Source organism: Cavia porcellus, unplaced genomic scaffold (assembly GCF_034190915.1).
Source record: "Cavia porcellus strain 051 isolate PalLab524CR breed Dunkin Hartley unplaced genomic scaffold, mCavPor4.1 scaffold_7, whole genome shotgun sequence".
In the NCBI taxonomy this organism is placed as follows: domain Eukaryota; kingdom Metazoa; phylum Chordata; class Mammalia; order Rodentia; family Caviidae; genus Cavia; species Cavia porcellus.
In genome coordinates this window covers 73,369,967-73,392,656 of record NW_026947490.1, presented here as the reverse complement: position 1 = coordinate 73,392,656, position 22,690 = coordinate 73,369,967, and the positions used below count along the sequence as shown (strand labels likewise).

Here is a 22,690-nt window from a genome sequence, read left to right as displayed (position 1 = left end):
GGGGCTGGGGATTTAGCTCAGCGACATAAGTACCTGCCTTGCAAGCAGGCGATCGTGAGTTCGATCCCCAGTACCGATAAAAATGAAAAAGACAAAAAAAAAAAAAAAAAAAAAAAAAGAAATTAACCAGAACTTATTAGATTTCATTAGAAACAAAATCAAAAGGGAATACAGCATTCCAAATTTAAAAAAGTGCAAGAAATAGTATACAAAACAGACATGAGTGTATTTTGTGCAAACAAAAATTAACTGGTTGAAATGATAGTCTGTTAAGTGGTTAAATAAGTTTGCAGGTTTGCTGATCAAGTTCTAATAATGGAAAAGAAATTTTCAGTATGTGCCACTAAAAAAGAAACATAAAAAAGGTTTATTTTAGAATGTACTCAAAGAATGAAACAGCGTATTTCAAGGAGTGTCTTGACCGCAGGTCAGCCAGGCTGTGTATTCTTGCTCTCTGTCAGGTTACAGTACAAGCCATCTGCATGTGTCTGAAGTTGAGAGACATTGTCTTCCAGTGTTGCTCCTGCTAGAGGATAAAGGAAGCACAATTTACAGGTGAAAAGGACAAGGCCAGAGCCCTAATTTACAGTGTGTTGTTAAAAGACCATTAGAAATTATGTTTTGAATGAATTTCCTGGAAAGGAAAAGACTTGTCTTAGAAGCTGCAGTTTTCCCCCAAAATTCAGTTCTGACGTTCTCCACACTTTTCCCTCTGTCCTACCTTACCACAAGGTCATTTCTGCCTTAGAGCCAACTCACCTGGACTGAGTCATCTTAAGCCAGGAGCCAGAGTAAACTTCTTAAAGTCATTTGTTCCTATCAGGTACTTTATCCTGGTGACCAGAAAGCAACAAGACAACATGTCACTTCAGTCTTTTGGGAAAGTATGCATGCAAGTGGCTGACCAGCACTCGTGGACCAAGAGCTCTCACCTACTGACCTGCTCTCTTTCCTCAGATGGTACCAGTACAGCCTACCCAGTGGTCAAGGAGTGGTTCGTGTACCCTGGAAACCCGCTGAGGCACCCAGACCTCGTCAGGCCTCTGCAGATGACTGTCCCAGGTAGAGCAGCCTCCATCTGTTCATTATAGGATACATCTCAGGAGTGAGGCAAGTTGGGTGGTTCTGTTGGTTTTTTTTCAACGTAGGTGTATGCACAGAAAATAATCGGAAGATAACTTCAAAACTATTAAAATACTTACATATAAAAAGTACTAGTACCATGACTTACCATCTAGCATGTCTTCATTTATTCACTTTAGTTTATAGTTGTAAAAACACGAATGGGGCATTGGTTTGTTACTGAGGCATGTCCTCAGCATCACCATATCCCTACCAGGTAGTCTTCCAGTTGGATCTCAAGACAGTAATTCCCCTTGATGGCCTCTGGGGCTCCATTCCTCTTTAAAAGCCCCATAGGCACCAGGCATGGTGGTACACATCTGTAATCCCAGCACGTGGGAAACAGGCAGAAGGAGTTGGGGACCATCCTGTACTCATAGAGAGACACTAATAGTGAGATACTTTCTCAAAGAAAAAAGAAAAAGCAAAGAGCCCCCATAGGCTTCACCAGACTGTAACCGGATTGCATAATCAGAGTTTGGAAGCTGATTTTTAGATGGGGCATAGGTTAGCAGACCACCCGGTTGGGTTTCTGAATGCTTGTTTGAAATGTCTCAGTTAGCCACACAGGCTGTGGTCTTTGTCGACAGTCTCTTGTTTCCCACAGCTTAGCTGAGACCAACTATGTATCCAAGGGAGAGAGTTGTGTCACTGGGTGTGTATGTGCCTGTGTCAGTGAGTGAGGCTGTGCACTGTACAAATGGCAGTGGAAATGTATGCCTGAGTGTGGGGGAGAGAATGTGAGAAGCGAGTATGAAAGAGTGAGTGTACATGCATGTGTGCAAGAGTGGGGTTTAGGTTTGCCTGTGCACTTGTGTGAGGCTGTGTGCCTATTAGAAGGAGTCGAGTGTGTCTGTGAGCATTTGAGCACACATGTATGAGTGTTTATCAGAATGTGAGTGTACATGGGTAAATGAAACAGAAGTTTGTGTGTGTGTGAGGGTGAGTAAAATGGTTATGTGTGGTTGAGCGTGAGTATACGAGTGCGTATGATTGTGATTATGCTTGCACGTGGGAAAGTGTGTATGTGTGTGTGTGTGTGTGTGTATGTGCATGCAAACATGAGTGTGCCATACTGGTGAATGTGTGAGTGTATGTACAAGAGTGTGAATGAGTGTTTTGGTGAGAAGGTGTGTGTGTGTGAATAAGCTTGTGTTCATATAGTTCATTTCCAGGTCAGGTACTTGAGTTAGTCTGCCTTTCAGTTACAGTTAAAATGTTTCTTTTAGGGGCTGGGGGTTTAGCTCAGCAGCATAAGCAGCTGCCTTGCAAGCAGGTGGTCATGAGTTCGATCCCCAGTACCGATAAAAATCAAAAGACAAAAAAAAAAAAATGTTTCTTTTAGCCTGGAACTACCGACAGTTTCCTCATTGGTAGACTCAGCCAGCCTTGGTTTTCATGTTGGGACTACACTTTCTCAGAGTGTGCTCACTCTAAATGGTTCTTCACGTTGGTGAAGGTCACTGGAAATCTGTCAGCTGAGAAATAAATCTCTGTATTCATGAGGAGCTGACATTTTACTGCATTTAGAAAAGAAAATGACTTACAACAAGGCCTTCTGTGGAGTGAGCAGGGGCATCACAGGTCCCAGGGTGTTCCCCCTTAATGTCAGGAGACGAGAACTTGGGATGTGGCACGTTCTGTTACCAGGAACCTGAAGGTGCCCATTTCTTCTGTTTCTTGACTAAGCAACTGCATTTGAGGTCAGTTTTCCCTTATGAAAAGACTTATGAGGGTGTAGTTTCTCACACGTGTGTTCTCTGTAAACTGTTACAGCATTAGGCCTCGCAGGGGGCCAGTTGCTTTATTACTGGTAAGCTCTTGTTTTTTGTCCTTGTGCTTTTTACCCTGTCTTTAAGGATGTTGAGTGGTCCTCCGATTTGGTAAATATCAGAATCTCCCGGTCCATGTGTTAAAACACAGTTGTGCCTCCCTCCCCACAGTTTCTGATCAGGGATGGTGGGATGGGGCCAGGGTTTGTAGTTCTAAGTTTCCAAGTGATATGGTGGCAGTTGGTCTAATAAAAGACATGAAGGAAAGAAAACTAAAACTGTCAGTTCCATCAGTTGTTTTCCAGCTCTTTTGTTTACAAATGTGTCACTAAAGTGTCATAACCTCTGTGGGCTGAGAGTCAAAAAGCCAGTCTGCCTTCCCAGGGCATTGACAGTCTGTGTGCTGCTGCCTGCGTGCTGGGGTCTTAGCTAGTGGCCCTGCTGCAGAACTGTGCTGTGAAATGGCACCGTTTTCCATTGCGGTGAATATCGCTGCCCTCCCACCTTCTTGGTCCAAGTGCAGCAAATCCAGTCTTACGCCTCCTCAGCCTCTCTTTATCTTCTGGAGACAAGTCTGCTGCTTCTCACCTGCCCTCTTGCCATTTGCTTTTCAGTATTCCTCTGGTCAGTTCTCGCTACATCTGGAGTCCCCTTTCAGAGCACAGACTTGATCATGACATTGCTTTAGGCTCACCCTCTGCTTCTTCCTGTTATTCTTTGGATAAAGACCTTCCAGATAATTTTCCCTTCTCCAGATATCCCCTTCATCTTAGCTAGTTCCTCTCTTCCACTTTGGCTTGCCTCTCGTCTCATGGTACGCTCTTACCACAGCTGTATTAGCGTGACTGTTGGGCTCCTTCCCTGCGTTCCCCTAAACTGTGAGCTCTCTGAAGGCAACCCTCAGCCTCCCTCATTCCTCCTCGTATTTTTAGCACCTGCTGTGGGTCTGGCACTGGGAGCTCCGAAGAAACAAAGGTTGAATAGGATGACTGGTTGGTGGACAGCAGAGAGGAAGGCAGGAGGCTTGTGTCACCTGTGAATTACTTCCTGGTTCCTTTCAGTCCTGAGTGCCTTTCGGCCCGCAGAGCCAGCCCCTCCTGTGTCTGTTTCTCCATAAAACCCTCACAGGGCCTCTGCCCCAATTTGTTCATTATTCCCTGTGACCTTCAATGTTCCTCCAGCGAAACTTTGCATTCTTGAATTGTTATCTGTTTGTGTGCCTCTCTTCTGCAAAACCTCCCAGGGCAGTGCTGTTTATCTCCCACTGTGGATCACTCAGAGCAGGCAGGCTCCTGAGGTGGAGAATTAGTACTTGGAAGTAAGTGAGGGTGTCCTCAGGTCTTAGCCTTCATAGAAACTTCTGGGACAAGAGGTGAAAAGAAGCTGGTAAACAATTGCTTGATTGTGTGTTTCCTTCTAGTTTTCTTTTATTATTAGGCAGATGCTTAAATCTTTACCTGAAAACCTAAGGGCATCTTCGTCCCTACGGGAACGGATACAGGGACTGTAACTAGCAGCATCTCTGACCCCACCTCAGCTGTCCTGCTCTGCAGTACTTGGCGGAACGTACTTCACTGTCCTCCATTTTCATGTCACACCTCCATGTATAAGCAGATGGAGCCACAGTGATGTTTCCCTCCACCTGTCTTGTGCTTGGCTGAGACCTGCACTCTTAGCGTGCTGTCAGGTGCTTTATACGTACTGATAAGGGAGTAGAAGCTTTGTTCCAGACTGTGGCGATGACTGAGTAGGAGGTAATTCTTTTTCTGTTTTATGCTTTTCTGTTTTTAGAGGTTTTTTTTTTTTTTTTACAATGTATGACTTTTGCAGTCCAAAAAAAGTTTTCTAAATACTTTTTTTTGTTTGTTTGTTTATGAAGGTTTTTTAAAATTTTATTTAAAGAAAGACTACACAAAACAAAATGGGTAGAAATAATACATATTTTCAAAGAAAAAATAAACAGTAAGAAATCACTAGGTGATGATTACTTATTGTCCTCTTACAAATAGTTGTTCAAGATACAAAAGTGAAACATACAAAGTGGGGATTCAAACAGCGAGACTGCACATAGTTCTGTTCAACTATCTATCAAAAACTTAGTAATATGGTTATCAATCGTATACACTTAAACATACATGCAGTAATCCATATTTGTTCATTTCATCATGTGTCATAAGATCAGTTCTCATAAACTGTTTATAAGTTCTACGCATGCATGAGTCTTAACATGTATTTCTATGCTTTCTATATTAGAGGAGAAATAAAATAAAGCAAGACAAAACAAAACATATTCCTATAAATACATGAAACAAAAAAGACATATAAAACCGTTGTACAAGTTCTACCATGGTTCCTGTGTTTTCTTTTGTTATCTTCAATAGAATTGGCTATATCATCAGGCATAGTATATTTGAATATATCAGTACATAACAATGTTAATAAAAACACAACTTTGTAGATAGTGTAAAACTTCAAAAACAGGTAGTAATCAAACCAGAATGGGTATCGTAGTGAATCTTGTCATCTTCAGTGTAGTTGCCTATATGCTCAGACTTGATACTATCCATCCTAATAGTCGATACCAAACAGCAATCAATCAAACCATATTTAACTAAGATCAATCATGATAAAACAGTAGAAATTATACAGGACTTCAGATTAAGTTAATAGGAAGTTAAAGATGATTACTGTACTATATCATATTTTTGGGATAGCTGTCTGTGCCCTCAGATCTAGTGCAAGTAGACGAACTGGGACAGAATAAAATCTATCTTAAGCAGAGGGGTGTAAGTAATACGGGTTTTAAATCCTGATACACTGTTAACAATATCTTCTGTCATCTTTTTTAAGACTGTTCCTCCCCTTTCACTCCCCCAGGGTACACTGTGCATTTTTGAGTCTCATGAACACCCTCGGTTTTTAGATTGGTGGGGGGAAACCTGCTGTTTACCTTAGTGGTTCCAAACCTTCTCACTCCTGGACTTGATCTATAGTTGTGTTCCTTTACCTATTAAAGCCTCTCTTTCCAACCTATCCATAAATACTGGTCTAGTTGCCCCTATTACTCTCTGGTTCCCTGTCACATAGGGCATTGTTTTCTCATATTTGATTTTTGGGCTATAAACCCTTTTTCAGGTTAATTATATTTCCTATAAGAGCATCTTGGTGGACCCTGCCTCCTGATCTACTCTGCCTGTTTCTCTTTTTTATTTCTTTTAGTGTATCAAGGCCATCTATATTAGAGATTATAGCTAACCTTCTCTGCCTCATTTCTGTTGTGCTCTTTTTCTGCCATTAGTTGTCTGCTTTTCTTCTTCATTCTGCTTTCTGCTCCATTCATTGAGGCCTCTCTGCCACTGTTCCTGGAATCCTAGTACTTTTCTCTCTCTCTAGAATGTCCTGCAGTATTCTCTGTAGAGTTGGATTGGTGGTTGCGAATTCCCTCAGTTCCTCCTTGTCTTGGAAACATCTTTTTCTCAATTAATTTCTAGAGAGAGTTTTACAGGGTACATCAATCTGGGCTGGAGGTTATTTTCTTTCAGGGCTTAGAATACTTCGCTCCAAGGTTCTTCTTGATTTGATGATCTGAGTCGAGAAGTCTGCTGTGATTTTGATGGGTTTTCCTTTATAGGTAATCGGTTTCTTGTCTCTGATGGCTTTTAATATTCTGTTCTTATATGGAATTCTGGGACCTTGATTATTATATGCCTTGGTTGTAGGTAGCTGGAGGTCTGTATGCCTCATACATCTGAATATCATTTCCTTTTCGTATGTTTGGGAAGTTTTCCTTAATTATTTCTGTGAATAGCCTTTGTAGTTCCTTTGTTTGTACCCCTGCTTCTTCATTCACATTCTTTATTCTTTCTTTCTTTCTTTCTTTTTTTTTTTTTTTTTGTCTTTTTCCTTTTTATTGGTACTGGGGATCGAACTCACGACTGCCTGCCTGCAAGGCAGGTGCTTATGCCAGTGAGCTAAATCTCCAGCCCCCACATTCTTTATTCTTAAGTTATAGATCCTCTTGTCGTCTTCTAGTCTTTTTCCTTGTTATTTTTAAGAAATTTTTCCTTTCGTGATCCCACATTGCAAACCTGTCCTCTAGTTTGGATAATCTATCCTTAGTTTCTTTCAAGAAGTTTTTCCAGCTTTCAATAGAGTTTTTTATTTCCTGGTAATGTCTTTGAACCTGCTTCATGTATTGTGTTTTCTTTTTTTTTTTTTTCCTTTTTTTAAATTTTATTTTAAAGAGGGTAAGATAAAACATAACAAAAGAGAACAAAACAGATCATAAGGAAATAATTTTAAGAAACACAGATTTGAAAGCAAGTCCACTGGAGATCTTCACTGTCTATCTTACTGTCTCTAGTTTTCTTCCAAATAGTTGTCCCTGTCTTCACATACATTGAATATGTACTGAACCTTATAGAACTAATCTAGTCATAATAGGATGATGAAGGCATTTTAGGTCTTCAAGACCTGACATTGGGGAAGTCAACAATGGCTGCCATAATGTCTCTCATTCTCTTCGTAGTAGCTGTTCTTATCTTTACGTATGCTGAAATTGAACGTAAGAGACTAGACTATCACTCTGAACAGTGAATAATAGTATTGCTAGATTTTATATCATAATGCTATAGAACTGGCACTGGGTTTCTTAGTGTCTCTTCTTATTCAGAGTATCTGATCATTGCATTGTGCATTATACAATCTGTTCCCGTAAACTGTTTAGAAATTCTCCCCATGTGTGAATCTTGACATGTGTATCTATCCTTTCTGTATAATAGGGAAAGACAGATCATAACAAGACATAACAAATTCCTAGAAAAATATGAAATGAAAAAGACCTATAAAATCACAATATTAGGTGATCTACAGTAGTTACTATGCTATCTCTTGTTATTCTCAATAGAATTATCCACATCATCAAACATACTATAATTGAACATAGCATTACATTGCTATTTTAATAAAAACACAACTTTGGAGACATTGTAGGACTTCAAAAGCAGTTAATAATCAAACCAGAATGAGTATCTTATTATATCTTGTCATCTTCAGAATAGTTGCCTCTACTCTTAGACTTGATACTATCAAGCATACCAAATTCGAATAAAATCAGTCAAGGTAAAACAGTGGTCTAACAAACCAGATTCAAGTAAGATCAGTCATAGTAAGACAATGTTAGTAATACAGGGCTTCAGTTTAAGTTAATAGGAAATTAAGTTGAAGTTAATAGGAAATATACTCAACCTGAAAGAGGGTTAATAAACTGAAAGTCAAAGATAAGAAAATGATGTTCTGTGTGACAGGGAATCAGAGAGAAATAGGGACAACTCGTCCAGCAGCTGCAGATAAGTTGGAAAGTTAATTTTGGGTACTACTAGCTCCTTTAGTTTTTAGATTAGGGGGTCAACCCGTTATCTGTCTGAGTGGTGCTGAACCTTTTTACCCCTGAGCTGGATCTTGAGCTGTACTCCTTTACTTACTAAAGCCACAAGGTTTTCCTTCCTTCTAGCTGTGTAGTTCTACACTACACAAAAGTGTCGTAACTTTCCAACCTATCTGCGGCTGCTGGATGAGTTACCCATTTTTCTCTCTGGTTCCCTGTCATAGAGCATCGTTTTCTCATCTTTGACTTTCAGTTTATTAACCCTCTTTCAGGTTGAGTATTTCCTATTCAGAGCATCTCGATGGATCCTGCCTCCTAATTACTCTGCCTGTGTTTCTTTTTGTTAGTGTATCGGGCTATCTATATTAAAAAGACTATAGCCTATCTGTGTACTTTGCTCCTTCATTCCACTGTCTGCCCCATTCATTGAGGCCTCTCTGCCACTGTTGCTGGAATCTTGGTATTTTTTTTTTCTCTCTCTCTCTCTAGAATGTCCTTCAGTATTTTTTGTAGGGTTGGATTGGTGGCCATGAATTCCCGCAGTTCCTCCTTGTCTTGGAAATATCTTATTTCTCCATTAATTTTGAGAGAGAGTTTTTCAAGGTACATCAATCTGGGTTGGAAGTTATTTTCTTTCAGGGCTTGGACTATTTCCCCCCTACGCTCTTCTCAATTTGATAGTTTGTATTGATAAGTCTGTCATTATTTTGATGATTTTTCCTTTGTAGGTGATCTGCTTCTTTTCTCTGGCTGCTTTTAATATTCTGTTCTTATGGTGAATTTCTGGTATCTTGATTATTATATGCTTGGGTGTGGATCTGTTTTGGTTGTAGTTGCTTGGAGTTCTGTATGCCTCATTTATCTAGATATCATGTCTTTTTCCTATGCTTGGGAAGTTTTCTTTAATTATTTCTGTGAATAGCTTTTGTAATTCATTTGTGGTTACTCCTGCTTCTTCGCTCACATTTTTTATTCTTAAGTTATAGATCCTCTTATCATCTTCTAGCCTTTGTATTGTTACTTCCCGGTTCCTTGTTATTTTTAAGAAGTCTTTTGTTTCAGGATCACACATTGTAAATCTCTCTTCAAGTTTTGAAAGTCTAACTTTAGTTTCTGTCAAGACATTTTGCTAGCTGTCAATGGAGTTTTTAGTTTCCTGGTAATCTCTTTGGATCTGTTTCATGTATTCTAGATTTTGTTTATATTCTTCACTAAAGGTTTGTCTTCCTTTTCTGGGTTCCTCCATTCTGTTTTGTTTTGTTTTTTTGGTCTTTTTTGTTTTTATGGTACCAAGGATCGAACTCACGACTGCCTGCTTGCAAGGCAGACACTTATGCCACTGAGCTAAATCCCCAGCCCTACCTCCATTCTTCCATCTGTGTTTTCTTGAGAGGGGCCGAGCATTTCTTTAAATAATCTTTTTATATCTTGCCTCACTTGGATTAGAATTTCAGTTTTAAGTTCAACTATGAGGTCACGAAAGTATTTCTTTATGTCTGCTGATGCTGTGGCCAATACTGTATGATTGCTGCACTGGTTCTCTTCTGTATTTACCTCTCCTGGGCTTATTTTCCCATGGTCAGCAGCTGGAGGTTTTCTCTTATTTCTTTTCTTGTCATGTTTCTGGTTTCTTTCAGATAGGTGTGTGGTGCAGATCTTAGGCCCTTTCTGTATTGCCTATGATTTTTCTGAAGTGTGCTGACTGGGGGCTTGTTGCCTTCTCCAGTTTACTGTCATCTGAGGTGCATACAGGACTGTGAGCTGGCCCCTCTCTGAGCCAGTCAGCTGGCGAGTGCCTTCAGCAACGTAGGCTGTGCTGTGGCAGACATCACAGGGTCAAGATAGTTTCATCCTGGCTATTGGGTCCCAACCAGGGATGTGGCTTAGCCCAAGCTGATCCCACCAGTCCTCTCTGGGCCAGGAGTGGCTGGCTGACGCCACCTTGGTGCCAGATTCTGCCCTACTCCAACATATCTTCCAGCTGGCCTCACCTGCCATGGGACCCAATTTCCAGGACTCACCAAGAATTAATGCAGCTCTCCACCTTGGTCCCACTCCAAGCTGCAGCGTCCTTCTGCCAAGGGCCTGGGACTTACCAACTCCCGTTATCGGCGGCTTCAGTGCGACCATGGATCGTGCAACCCCACGGTGTTCCCAGCACAGCACAGGATGGATCTCAGTGAATGCATCTGGCTCCAGCCCTCCACCCACGTTTTTCCTTCCTCTTCCTATTTTTCCTTTTCCTTCAGTTTCCTCCTGGGTTTGTGAGAGTTCTTCTCCGCTCATCCGGCCCTCTCCATGTTGTCAAATTCCAGCATCTGAGTTGTTTTTCCCGGAGAGGCTCTCCACCCAGCTACCTAGCAAGCCGGCATCTTCCGAAATTCCCCCAATTCTGGGTTTTCTTTATATTCTTCATCAAATGATTCTCTCCTTTTTTTGTGCTCCTCCATTCTTCTGTCTGTGTCTTCTTGAGAGGTGCTTAGCATTTCTTTTATTAATCTACTTATATCTTGCTTTACTTGGTTAAGTATTTTACTTTTGAACTCGTCTATGAGATCCCAAAAGTATCTCTTTATGTCCACTGGTGCCATGTCTGATACTGCATGTTTGCTGGCCTCAATCTCTTTTGTATTTACCTTTCATGGATCAATGTTCTCAGGTTTGGGGGCTGGGGACTTTTTCTTGTTGCTTCCTCTTCTCATATTTTTATTTTTTTTCCATACAGGCACATAGAGGAGATCCCAGTCCCCAGTCCCTTTCCTTGTTGGTTATGGTTCTTCTGAAGCGCGTTGGCTAGGTGATCCTGCCCACTCCAATGTGTTACTGAGGTGCAAACAGGGGTGGCGTATGCTGGCTCCTCCCCTTCGGGTCAGTCAGTCTGCTAAGACCTTCACTGCATTAGTGTGCACCACATGTAGGGAATTGGTTTGGGACAACTTGTTGGGTCTCAGTCAGGGCCATGTCCCAGGCCAAGCACACCCCACCAATCTCATCTGAGAAGGGAACAACTGACTGAAGTCACTGCTGCTGTTCCTTGTTCTTGCCAGTCCTGCCCAGCTCCAAAATATCATCTCGTTGGTGCCCCTTTTCCTTGGAAGGGTTTTATTCCCCACATTCACCACAGGTCAATGCAGGTCCCTTGCTAGCTCTGTTCTCCATTGGGCTTGCCGACCTCCGACTTCAATGCAACTGCACTTCAGCATGACTGTGGTGCCAGCGAGTCAAAGTGGTGAGAATTCGGGCACCTCGATGAGTTGTGGCCGTGCGAGTTCAAGCTCTGCAGCAGGAGCGCCGAATCTTAGCTGTTCCAACAGTAGCCCTGGGACTGCATGTTTGACTGGTTCTTTTACTTTAGTTTCTTCCTGGATTGAGAGGATCCATCTCCCTCTGTACGGGACTCCCCATGCTGTGTTATTTTGGCATCTAAGTTGATTGTCTCAGGGAGCCTCTGTAATGTGCTCTTATCTATCCGCCATCTTTACCAGAAGACCCTAAGTACTTTTTATATTTGAAATAACTATGATAGTGGAAGATTCTCAGATCAGAGATGAGCAAACCTTTCCTTTAAAAATAATATGTTAGTAAATATGTATATTAGGCTTTGCAAGTCTTGTAGTTTTCACTACTCTGTCTTAAAAATGTGGAAGGAACCATAAACAATACAAACATAAATAAGCACAGCAGCATTTCACTAAAACTTTGGAAGACTTGAAATTGTGAATTCCTATCATTTTCTTGTATTAAGAAGTGCGAATTTTCTTTTTTCTCCCAATGACTTAAAATCATGACAATGATTAAAATAGGAACAGGTTTGCTCTGGCTCGCAGGCAGCAGGTCCCTGTGGGTCTGTGGTCTCCCTCGGAGTGTGTTTCTGACATGTACTTGCCAGCACTTGAATTTTCTGGAAAAGTAGCTGTATCTTAAACACTAGTCCTACAGGTGTTTTTTTTTTTTTTTTCTTTCTCCACAGAGATCTTAATTGTGGTTAGCATTTTATTTCTTTCTCAAGAAAATTTTTTTCTCTCCACTAGTGAAAAGGCTCTTCTTGTGAAGGGAGCACTGCGGACTTTTTAGAAGTGTGAGTTACTTGCAGAGTTGTTTAACTTTGAAGGTGGGAAGTGCTCCACTGAGAGTAGTGAGAGACATTACCAGCAACAAAAGGAGAAAGCCGAAGAACTCTTAGATTCTGAGCTCCTGGGTTCCCATACCATTTGGTTAGCAGGACCTGCATTCCAGGGAATGTGGACCATCCCTGTGCTTTGGTGTTGGTATGCAGCCAGTGACCTGACAGATAGTGGCAGCTGTTGGTCGCAGGAGGTGTTACACCCAGGGTCTCATTCCAGCACCTTCCCATTGCTCAGAACAGACCACCCTTGCCTACGTGGCGTCCTGCCCAGTTACCCATCATTTTACTTGGTTTAAGAAACTCTCTCCTCTAAGTAAGGTTTCTCTTTTGACTTTGTTCACATAAATGTATATATAAAATACTAAGAAGTACTGTTCAGGATTCCATTTTGTCAAGTACTGTAGTTATAGGGAAATGGTTTTAGGGTTGTTAAAATGTAGACTTCAGTATACAGCACTCTGAATCCAAAGATTCACATGGATTCCAGGAAAATGCATCTGGATCTCTGACTGATTCATTTGTAGACAGAAGTCTAAAAAAAAACACTGATTTTGTGGAAGGGCTAAATGAACTGCATTTCCAGCATAACAGTCCTCTGTTTTGGAGAGAGGAGTACATTTGAGTGTGGGGTGTGTGTGTGGATGTGTGTGTGTACCCTCCCTGGTACTGAGGTCCCAGGGTCTTTGCCCTGAGCTGTATCCCCAGCCATTTAAAAAAATACTTTTTAATTTTGAGGAAGAATCTCACTAAATTGGTAAGTTGCCCCGGCTGATCTTGACCTTGGGATCTTCCTGCCTCAGCCTCTGAGTGCTAGGCTTACAGTCACGTGTCCCCATGCCTGGTTCTTTACTGATATATTGATATCTCTACTGAGACATCTTCCAAACAGTAAAGAGCAAAACTTGGGTAGAAGCAAAGCCTCCAATTTCCCTCAAAATGTAGCCATTAAAAAGAGGAGTAGGGTATGATGTATACACCTGTAACTCCAGCTACTCAGTAGGCTACAGATGGAAGGATGATGAATTGTAGATCAGCTTGGACAACACAGTGAGACCCCCATCTCCAAAGTACAAAGAGCTGGGCTGTGGATATAGCTCAGTGGTAGAGCACTTTGCTCCCAAGCATGAGACCCTGGATTCTGCAGCCAGCTCTACAAAGAAGCAAGAAGAAAGTTTTCAGTAAGATGGGCATGCTGGCCCTTTAGGGATTTTTATATTTTGAACTAGGGAGTATTTTTCATGTTTGCATTCTAGTTTAAGATTTAAGCCCCTAGTATATCAGGAAGGGAAGGGATTTGTTTGTTTATTGTTTCCTAGAAGCATATTATACCTGTATTGTAAAGGATAACAATGCATGAACCTCTTTATCCTTTTTAACTAGGAGGAACACCTAGTTTGAAAATCCTGTGGCTGAGTGAGGAGCCGGCCGTGCAGGCACAGCGCCTGGATATACTACTCTCCTGTTTCAATCTCTCCTCCTCAAGGGAAGAGCTGCAGGCCGTGGACAGCCCACTGAGAGCTCTGTGCTGCCTCTTGATCTACCTCTTCATCCAGGTGTGACACTGAGCTCTCTGTTCTTGTGGCTGCAAACATTCTTTGCTTCCGGCCCCTTCTTTCCTAGGATGCTATAGGTGGAGAGGCAGGCTGATTTCCAGATCATCTCTGGCCAGCATCCCTTTCTTGTGTTACAGTACGCTTCTAGAAAACAGTAGCCAGTGTTAGTCCTTCAAGATATTCTAGAAGCGTGGAGGTGCTGTGGTACCATATGGCTGACAGCTTTATCTGTCCATCTTTGGTCTCAGTGCGCCTCAGCAGAGAGGCTGGGGCATTGTGCAGGTGTAGGACCTGCCTTGTTTAGGCTGAGCTTCCCCAGGCTCTTGGGCTCTCCTCATCCTTTTCTGTCAGTAGCTCTGACCCTCTAGGCAGATCACTTCAGCTATCCTAGTCATATTCACACCTTCACCAGAAGCATTTTCCTGAGCGCTGAGCCTCCGCTTGCAGTCTGAAAGTGAGGTTCCGGTGACAGCCAGCTCCGAGGTTACTGGTCAGCCACATGCTGGAGCATGTGAAGTACTGTGCAGAGGTGCTCGGCGAAGTGCCTGCCCTTGCCCCAGCATCCGCCCACCCTGCTGAGCCTGTGCACTCACAATCGCAGCACCAAACTCTTCACTTTTGGATCATTCACCAAGCTGATCTGTTCCTTCCTTGTGAGATTTACAGTTTGTTTAGAGAACAAAATCCTAAGGATTGTGAAAGGCCCTCTTTCTCTGCCTGTTGCTTCCCACTCCTGTTCTGCTGCATTTGTTTCATTGCTGTTGCATATCTCTTCTACGGCCTGTTGAGGTTTTCTCACCCATCCACTAGACCTTGCAGGTCTCCTTGTCCTCTCCTCTCCTCCCTCCGCAGAACGGGTCTGCCCTGGCATGGCCATTCAGCTTTCATTTGCCTGAAACAGATCATTATGTCATTTCTGGTTGTCTGAGAAATCTCACCTGTTACGGAATTCCATGTGAATACTGACTTTCCAGGTGTCTGCTTGGCTCTGCCAGCTGTAGCCACTCTACATTTTGCTTTGGTAAAAATAGGGTACAGTTAAATAGTTCTTCATTATTGGTTTCAGTGGACTGGTATAAACTGTAGTTTTTGCATTACTGTATTGAGTAGACTACTTTATTTGTACCAAACTGTAGGTTAGTATAGCAAAATATAAGTGAATATAGAACAGCATGAATTGTAATATTTAAATATTAGACCATATTTCTTTTGCTAGTACATATTTAATATGCATGCATATATTAGCGATTATTGTCTTTCTGTCCATTGCTTATTAATCTCCGAATGCCTGTGATTGAAGGTGGGAATTGAGAAGTGGTGGTTAGCTGGAAAGTGAAGTTTTCTCATCCAGAAAAATGAATGCTTTGCTCTTAGTGCCCTATGTAGCCATAGGAATGCTGTTTTCAGCACCCTTGAGGCATGTATGGTGAATGCTTTTTCCAACAGTGGAGATGAATTATAGAGCCCTCCATGATCACTGGGTGTAGCTCTTCTACTCCTTTGTTCATCATGCAGGAGATTGTCATTTATTAAAGTAAATGGAAACTCTTCGGTGTAAGCAGGCACAAATAGATACGCTGGTTTGAGTTCAAAGGAGATGAGAAGCCAGTCCTACAGACAGAAATCAAGTCAGTGAGCCAGTGGTATCTGTTAGGGTGAGAAGGTGCTGTGCTTGATTCGTACAGATAATTATTCTCAGAATTAATATAGCTAGAAAGAGAAATCTATAGATTCATGCTGGATATGGTGACACACACCTGTAATACCAGCTGCTCATGAGACTGAGGCAGATTGCAAACTCAAGACCAGTCTGTACAACTTAGCAAGACCCTGTCCCAAAATTCAAAAAGATGAAGAATAAATTTTAAAAAGAGCTAGGGAACTTATTTAGTATGTGCATGGTGAGGGGTTCATTTCTCAGCACCCAAATATATATAATTTCATATAGTTAAGATTAAATTAGATGTTTAGATATGCAGTGTGGGACGAAAATGAGGGAAACTCAATACTCTCATTAGACCCAAATTTAAGTTACAAACAAAAGAGGTAGTACTAATATGAAAAAACCCTTTGGAAGGATAAATTTACATTATAGAAATGATACGTATTTTATATATATAGATACATTTTATATATATTGATGGCCATTTTTAAAAATATAAAGAATTGAACATTACTAAGAGTCTCTGGCAACTTCTGGTATGTTTTGAATTTGTCCACTGCAGAAGTGGTCGAGTGTGATGTTGGTTACCTGTGAGGAAACTTGACACATGGTGCTTTTTCTGCTAGGCTGGTGGTGTAAGATCAGCTCTCTTCAAAGGTCGCTAATGGCAAGAAGTACAGTTATGTGCCAGCAGGCATCAGCCTAAGCAGAGCGGTGGTAGTTAGAGATTTTAAAACATACTCATGCTCAGTCCTCCTTCTGTAATTAGGATCTTTTTCCTTGGTCATGAATCCCATACACTCCCCCACCCCCACAGTTAGATTCATTATCCTTTTAAATAAACACACAGCAGGTAGTGATGGGTAGGTAGGAGTGCTTAGTGGCCCTGGGAGGTAGGTCAGGTCTGAAGCACTCCGCAAAATGTTTCCAGAGGGATTCAAGGTGGAGGTCAGAAGGATCTACAATAAATGGGATTTCTGATTATAGTGGGTCATTTTATCACTGGTAGACATGCTAGCATTTTATTACTTGGAATGGAGCGGTGAAACTGTTACTGATACTGATAGATTTGTCATTGTTCTCTTGTTTATTTTCTCTACGCCTTTGTCACCATAGCTTGCTCCTTCTACTTGTTAAAGAGCTGTGTGTTCTTGTGTGATAGTGGGATTACTTGGCAAGTGGCCATCATAGCCATTCCATTTGGGTGGCAAATGTAGTGGCTTAGTAAGGACAGGGGCAGCTCAGGAGTGTGGAGACAAGGGGTGTGCAGTCTGTCTTCTCTGTAAGGCTTCTCATGCCCATGACTCATTTTAAACCCAGCTGTTCCCCCGCCATCGCCATCCCCTCCGTCTCCTTGTTTCTTAGCCACTTCTTCCTTAAGTCTTTGGATTTCACACAGGATAAGAGGGACTCATTCTGTAGAATCCTGAGTTATTTTAAACTGGAATACAAGGATACAAGTGTCATCCCAGGTTGTTGAAAGTGAATGTTTCCTAGCCCTGACCATCCCAGCCTAGCTGTGGGTGCTCTTTGTCTAGAAATCGTCTGCTTCATACAGTTAATGCCAGCAGTGATCGCCTATATTGCTCCAAGACTCAGACCTGGTTGGCACCTCTTAATGACTCCCTTACTAGCAAGGAACTTTAATAGGAGCCCAAGTCCCCCTGACCAGCTTGGCCTGTGAGTTATATGCATAGCCAAAGGGAGCAAGGAGAGCTTCATAGCCAGTAGTTGTGGAGGGCAAGTGGAGAGGCTCGGCGTTTTCCCTGTGCACGCCATCTACTGCCCCAGGTCTGATGCACTGTGCATGCATGGCGTGCACTTGAGCTCTGCGCGTGCCCACATGATTCCTATGTATGTGTGTGTCCATGTTTAGAAGCTTACAGCAAGATATAAGAAGTAATGAAGTTTTTAAATGTAGCCTAATTCTGACTTTTTCTCTGTCACTTTCAGGTGGACACCCTTTGCCTGGAGGATTTGCATGCATTTATTGCTCAGGCCTTGTGCCTGCAAGGAAAATCAACTGCACAGCTCATGAACTTACAGGTACAGATAGGAGCAGTTAGTACAGCCATAATGTGATAAAGGGTCAGGTGTTTTTCCTTCCTTCCTCCACAATAGTCGTTATATCACAGAAAGGATCAAGAAAGTGTGTCTATTTGAGGTCTCTTCATGAGGAGGTAGTTTGTCTTTGAAAGTGCTCCAGGTAGGCACCAGGTCAGATGTTGACAACCACTGCCTCTGTTTCAATTCTGAGGCAGTCCAGTGATTCTCGGTCTTGTTCTCAGTGTATGACAATTGGAAGAGGAGAGATCATTTAATTCCCTATCAGCCTCGTTGGTGGCAGAGAAGCTAGTGGCTTCTCAGGTGTTAGCAGTTCATCCCGTGCTCACCTGTCCCACCTGCTCTGTGCACAAGAAGTCAAAGTCTTGACACCCTTCCTGTATTCTTGCCCGGCATTTCAAATGTACACTGAAGCCTGTTGTCTCATCACTCTGTCCTTTGTGTACAAATGAGGAAGCCCTGGGCAGTGAGTGGTTCTGGGTCTACTGTTTAAGCTGCTGATATTGAACATACAGCAGCTCAAGTTCAGCCTTATACTGCATATGCACTTCCATACATACTTAGGATTCAGGGGACTAGATTTATATGTGAAGGTACATGCTAATAGTACATATATATGCTGTATAATATAGTGTATATATGGATATGGTTGCCCTCTGCATCTATAGTTTCTTCATCCACAGATTTGATCATGAATTGAAAATGCTTTTTTTGAAATTGCATCTGTGCTGAACATGTACAGACCTTTTTCTTTTTCTTTTCTATTTCCTAAGTAATACCTCATTCTGTCGGCTGTGGACCTGTGTTTGGGTGGGAGCTGCAGGCCATGCTCACCTGACTACTGACACTGCAGGTGCTGTGAGGGGGCTTTCTTCCCCCGGCTGCTATGTCCTGTTCAGGACCTGGAGGAAACGATGAGGAGAAGCCACCCAGCTGAGCTCACACCATTCTGTCCTTTTCCTCTGGCCAAAAAGTTTTATACACTTAAGCAGAAATGAAAGAGAAGCTATAAACTCTTAAATGGAAATTTAGAATTATAAAGCACATAAATAGAAATTCATTCTATATCATAGAAAGTATGATCTCTGTGGGTAACTCGAAACAGAGAACGGAGAGCAGAGTGTGGAGAGAATCAATAGAGGAACTAGAAGGACCCCTCTTGGTAAAGAAATGAAAACCACTGCTGAGCCCCAGGCGTCTGCGAATGGGAGTCTGTGGCATCGCTGGAACAGCCGCCGCCTGTGCGGCTGGACATGCAGCTTCCACCCCTGCCCCCATCTAGCTCCTAGGAGGAGGGTTCCTGGAAACCTGGAGAAGCTTTAGAAATGAGGTATTCCTGGGACTCCAGAGAGGTTAGTTCCCAGAGGGTGCAGGGTGAGTTTTCTTAAATATTCATTAAGTAGTTAGGGATTTGCTTTATATGGCTGAAATTTGCTGCATTGTTTTGTTTGTTTGTTTGTTTGTTTGGAGGTTTTCTTGGTACCAGGGATTGAACTCACAAGCACGTGCTTGCCAGGCAAGACTCATGCTGCTGAGCTAAATCCCCAGCCTGCATTGTTGATAGTACTGTACACGTTGTGGCAATCGTGCTAGTGAATGTACTTTGTCTTCATGAATAAAAATTTTTCATATATAGCTTAATTTCCAATAGTAGAAGCAAACCTCAGGATATAATTTCAGTTTTATGAAAAATGCACCTTCTTTTCCCAAACAGAATATTTTTATTTTTTTTGAACTCCCATTCTATAAACCAAGAGAATTCATCACAGGACCTCACATAGCTAGGGATAAAGGCTGTGAGGCCCTTTGTGGTACAGGGCTTCACTGACTTCACCACTGAGGTGTCCCCCAGACCCCCAGGTTCAGTCAGCCCAGGCCTCCCAAACACTGGACGGGGGGAACCAGGGGAGGTCCCGTGCACCTCAACACCCCATAGAGAGCTTTCTTTATGTTTTTTTTTTCACTAGGATCTGTGTCTGCCACCGCCAGTGACTGTCTTGGGTGGCAAAGGTTGGCACAGTGCATGAAGGGAAGGTAGCAGTTCACACCCACTGCTCCATAGCTTCCTCGTAAAGATGAACCTCTTCATGCCTTCAGGGTCTTGTTTTCCTTGATGTTCTAGGCTTGGTTTCTTCCTCTAGTTCTGTGTACCGCTCACCCATTTAAAGGGTGCAGTGCAGTACAGTTCACTCAACACAACTTCAAAGTTTTCAACTTGGGAACATTTTCACCACCCTGGAAAATCCTTCCTTCATACATTGTGTACTCAGAGCCCTTGTTCCTTTTTCTCTCTTGTCCCATACTCCCTCACCCTCATCTACTTTTTGTGTAGATTCTTTTGTTCTGACTTTTCGTATAAATGATGTGACATGACTAGTGGGCTTCTGTGTAGGGCTTCTTTCAGCACCTTGTTTACTAGGTCATGCATGTTGCAGCATGTCAGAACTTCCTGCTCTCCAGTGTGAGTAGACCACATGGTTGGCTGTCTGTCAGTTGATGGACAGCTGGGTTATTGTTCCTTCTCAGCTCTGTGAGTAATAGACCAAGAGCATCTGTGGGTAAAAATGTGAAAGGCTGCTTAGGGAATACCTTGTGCATGTGGAACATAGTTCCCTGCAGATGTCAGTGATGGAAACCTTCCCCTGTCACCAGTTCCCATGTGCCAGAAGGATCATCATTATTAAGTTTAGAAGATTAAGAATTATATACCGAAAACACTCTGAATGAAGCTCTCTACTTTATGATACAAAGCAAAGAAAAACAAATGATACAAGAAAGAGTACTTGGAGAATAAGAAGTATCCAGTAGCCTCAGCAAGTCACTGCGGTCAAGAGCCTTGCAGTTAGTGCTGACTGCACAGGCCAGGAAGCAGGAGATAGTGGACACTGGGAGAGAAAGGGCCTGGAGGCCAGGAAAGTGCAGCAGGGAAAAATGTCGGGATGGGAGACCGGTCAGTGTGACCCTGGGCAGAGTCCAGCTTGTCTTGTGGTCCTTCTGTTGAGCAGAGAGACTAAAGAAAGAGAAGATAAGTGTGGAGCTAGGTAGTTAGTTGATTCTCAAGTTTATTCATTTATTTTTAAGGAGTTACTGATGTAAGTGAAATAAAGTTTTTTATTAGGAATAATGCAGACATTATGCATTTATATATATGCATATTGTATCATTTTAATAAGAGCATAGTTAAGAGGCTGTTCGTAATTTAATGTTTATGCCAGTTTTACCAAACATTTTTCGGGTATTTTTAAAGAATGCTATTTCCTTATAGTGGATTTGTCAAGAGTGGTAAGACAGCCTTAATTCAAGTACTATTTATTATGATAACATTCTTGTTTGAAAGAACATTTAAGCTTTTATCAGAAGTCACTAAGATTAGTTTTTCAGTGCTCCTAACAAAAGCAACTTGACTGCTTTAAATTATTCTAAATGATTGTATTGTTTAAAAGATGGTTTAAATTGAACACTGGCTAGGTCTTCCTGAATATCTTTTCAGCTTGGTGAATATGAGACAATTTTTAGAATTAGATGGTTGGATAGACAGACTGACGGTTGTAACTCAGTACAGTGTTCTATCTAACATCTCGATTCACTAACTTTATTCTTTCCGTGATTCTGGTTGAAAACCAGATTGGATGGGAACTGAATGAAATTCAGTGGTTAGGTTCAGTGTTGACCTGGTGGGGAAATTGAATTCAGTTCCCGTCCAGTTCCGTGGTGAGAGAACGGAGTTCCTGCACTGAGACACCACTGTGGCAGCGGGGAGGCTGTCGCTTGTGCCGCTCCCTTGCGCCTTTCCTTAGAAGGTCAGGGGTGTCTGCTCAGTTTTGCCAACAAGACATAGGAGGCAATTAGGGTAGTTTGGGAAGACTTGGTTCACTGATAAGCTGAAGGGCTGGGCTGCCGAACGTGGGTACGTTCTGTCCCTGTTCCTGTTAAGGGGAAATGCTGACGCTCCACGGGAAGTTGGTTGGAGCCTGGGCCTCATGCAGTGCGTTGAGCTGTGAGCTGACACCGAGGTTTCTTGAGCCCTGCCTGTCTGTCAGGTAAACCGTAAACATGCTCGTGGTTTTCACCACCCTTGTGGGTGGCACGCCCATGTTTAATTGGCCCTCCCTGGGAGCACCAGTGTAGTGCATCACAAATTCATTTGCTCGCAGTTATCTTTTTTTTTTTGGTCTTTTTGAGGCAGGGTTTCAGCATGCAGTTCAGGCTGGCCTTGAACTCACTTTATAGCCAAGACTGGCCTCAAACTTACAGTTGTCCTCCTGCCTCAGCCTCCTAAGTGATGGGATTACAGGCGTGTGCCACCACACCTGGCTCAGTTGTCTTACTTTTAATAGCCAGGACACCAGTGTCTGGGTGGAGTTGGATGGAAAATCAGGCCATAGAGACACTGCCATAGAGATCATAGAGATCAGGCCCTTCTTAGAGACACTGCCCACCAGTTGAATTTTTGAAAAGAATTACATGTTTAGGGGCAAAAGACACAGGACGAGGGGACTGCCATTTGTCCTCGCCTCATCCTGGGGTAATACTCTGCAGGTGTAATAGGGGCGAGAGTGCTCTTGGATAACTGCTGCGTACCCTGGAGGACACTGCTGAATCAGATAGCACTTTCCAGGATGGGCTTCTCTGACTAGCCCTGGATTGTATGCCCACTGGAGGATGTAGGGTAAGCCCCAGGATACCTTGGAGAGGACTCCCTGGAGTAGGGATCGGAAGAGGACTTGGGGGAGAGAGTTCATAAAAGTTATTTGGGAGAGTGCATCCCAAAGTCTAGGGCTTTCCTGAGAAAATACTCAGTCAATAATAGTAGCTGCTCTTTTGTATAAGTAAGAATGACTCTAATTTTCTTGTTCATTTGCATTCTCTTTCTTTCTGGTGCCTTTGTATGAGTTGTTACTACAGAACTAAAATGGTAAAGAATGGGATGCTGAGCAGACACGCACATATGCTTCTGCGTGTGTGTATGTGAAGCTACTCTTGCACATGTGTGTGAAACTATTA

At 42.5% G+C, this 22,690-nt stretch overlaps 1 protein-coding gene across 6 annotated transcripts in view; it reads left to right on the top strand.

The window, feature by feature from the left end:
- Fam120b (family with sequence similarity 120 member B) overlaps positions 1–22,690 on the top strand; it is a 105,578-nt gene that overhangs the window by 63,544 nt on the left and 19,344 nt on the right. For all 6 annotated transcript variants that reach the window (XR_010048918.1, XR_010048917.1, XM_013148968.2 and 3 more), the window contains exons 4-6: positions 958–1,062; positions 13,787–13,959; positions 17,576–17,668. Coding sequence is in view for 4 of the 6 variants with exons in the window: in XM_013148968.2 (XP_013004422.1) it covers positions 958–1,062; positions 13,787–13,959; positions 17,576–17,668 (371 nt within the window). In the remaining 2 variants the exon portion in view is untranslated. The remainder of the gene's footprint in view (positions 1–957; positions 1,063–13,786; positions 13,960–17,575; positions 17,669–22,690) is intronic.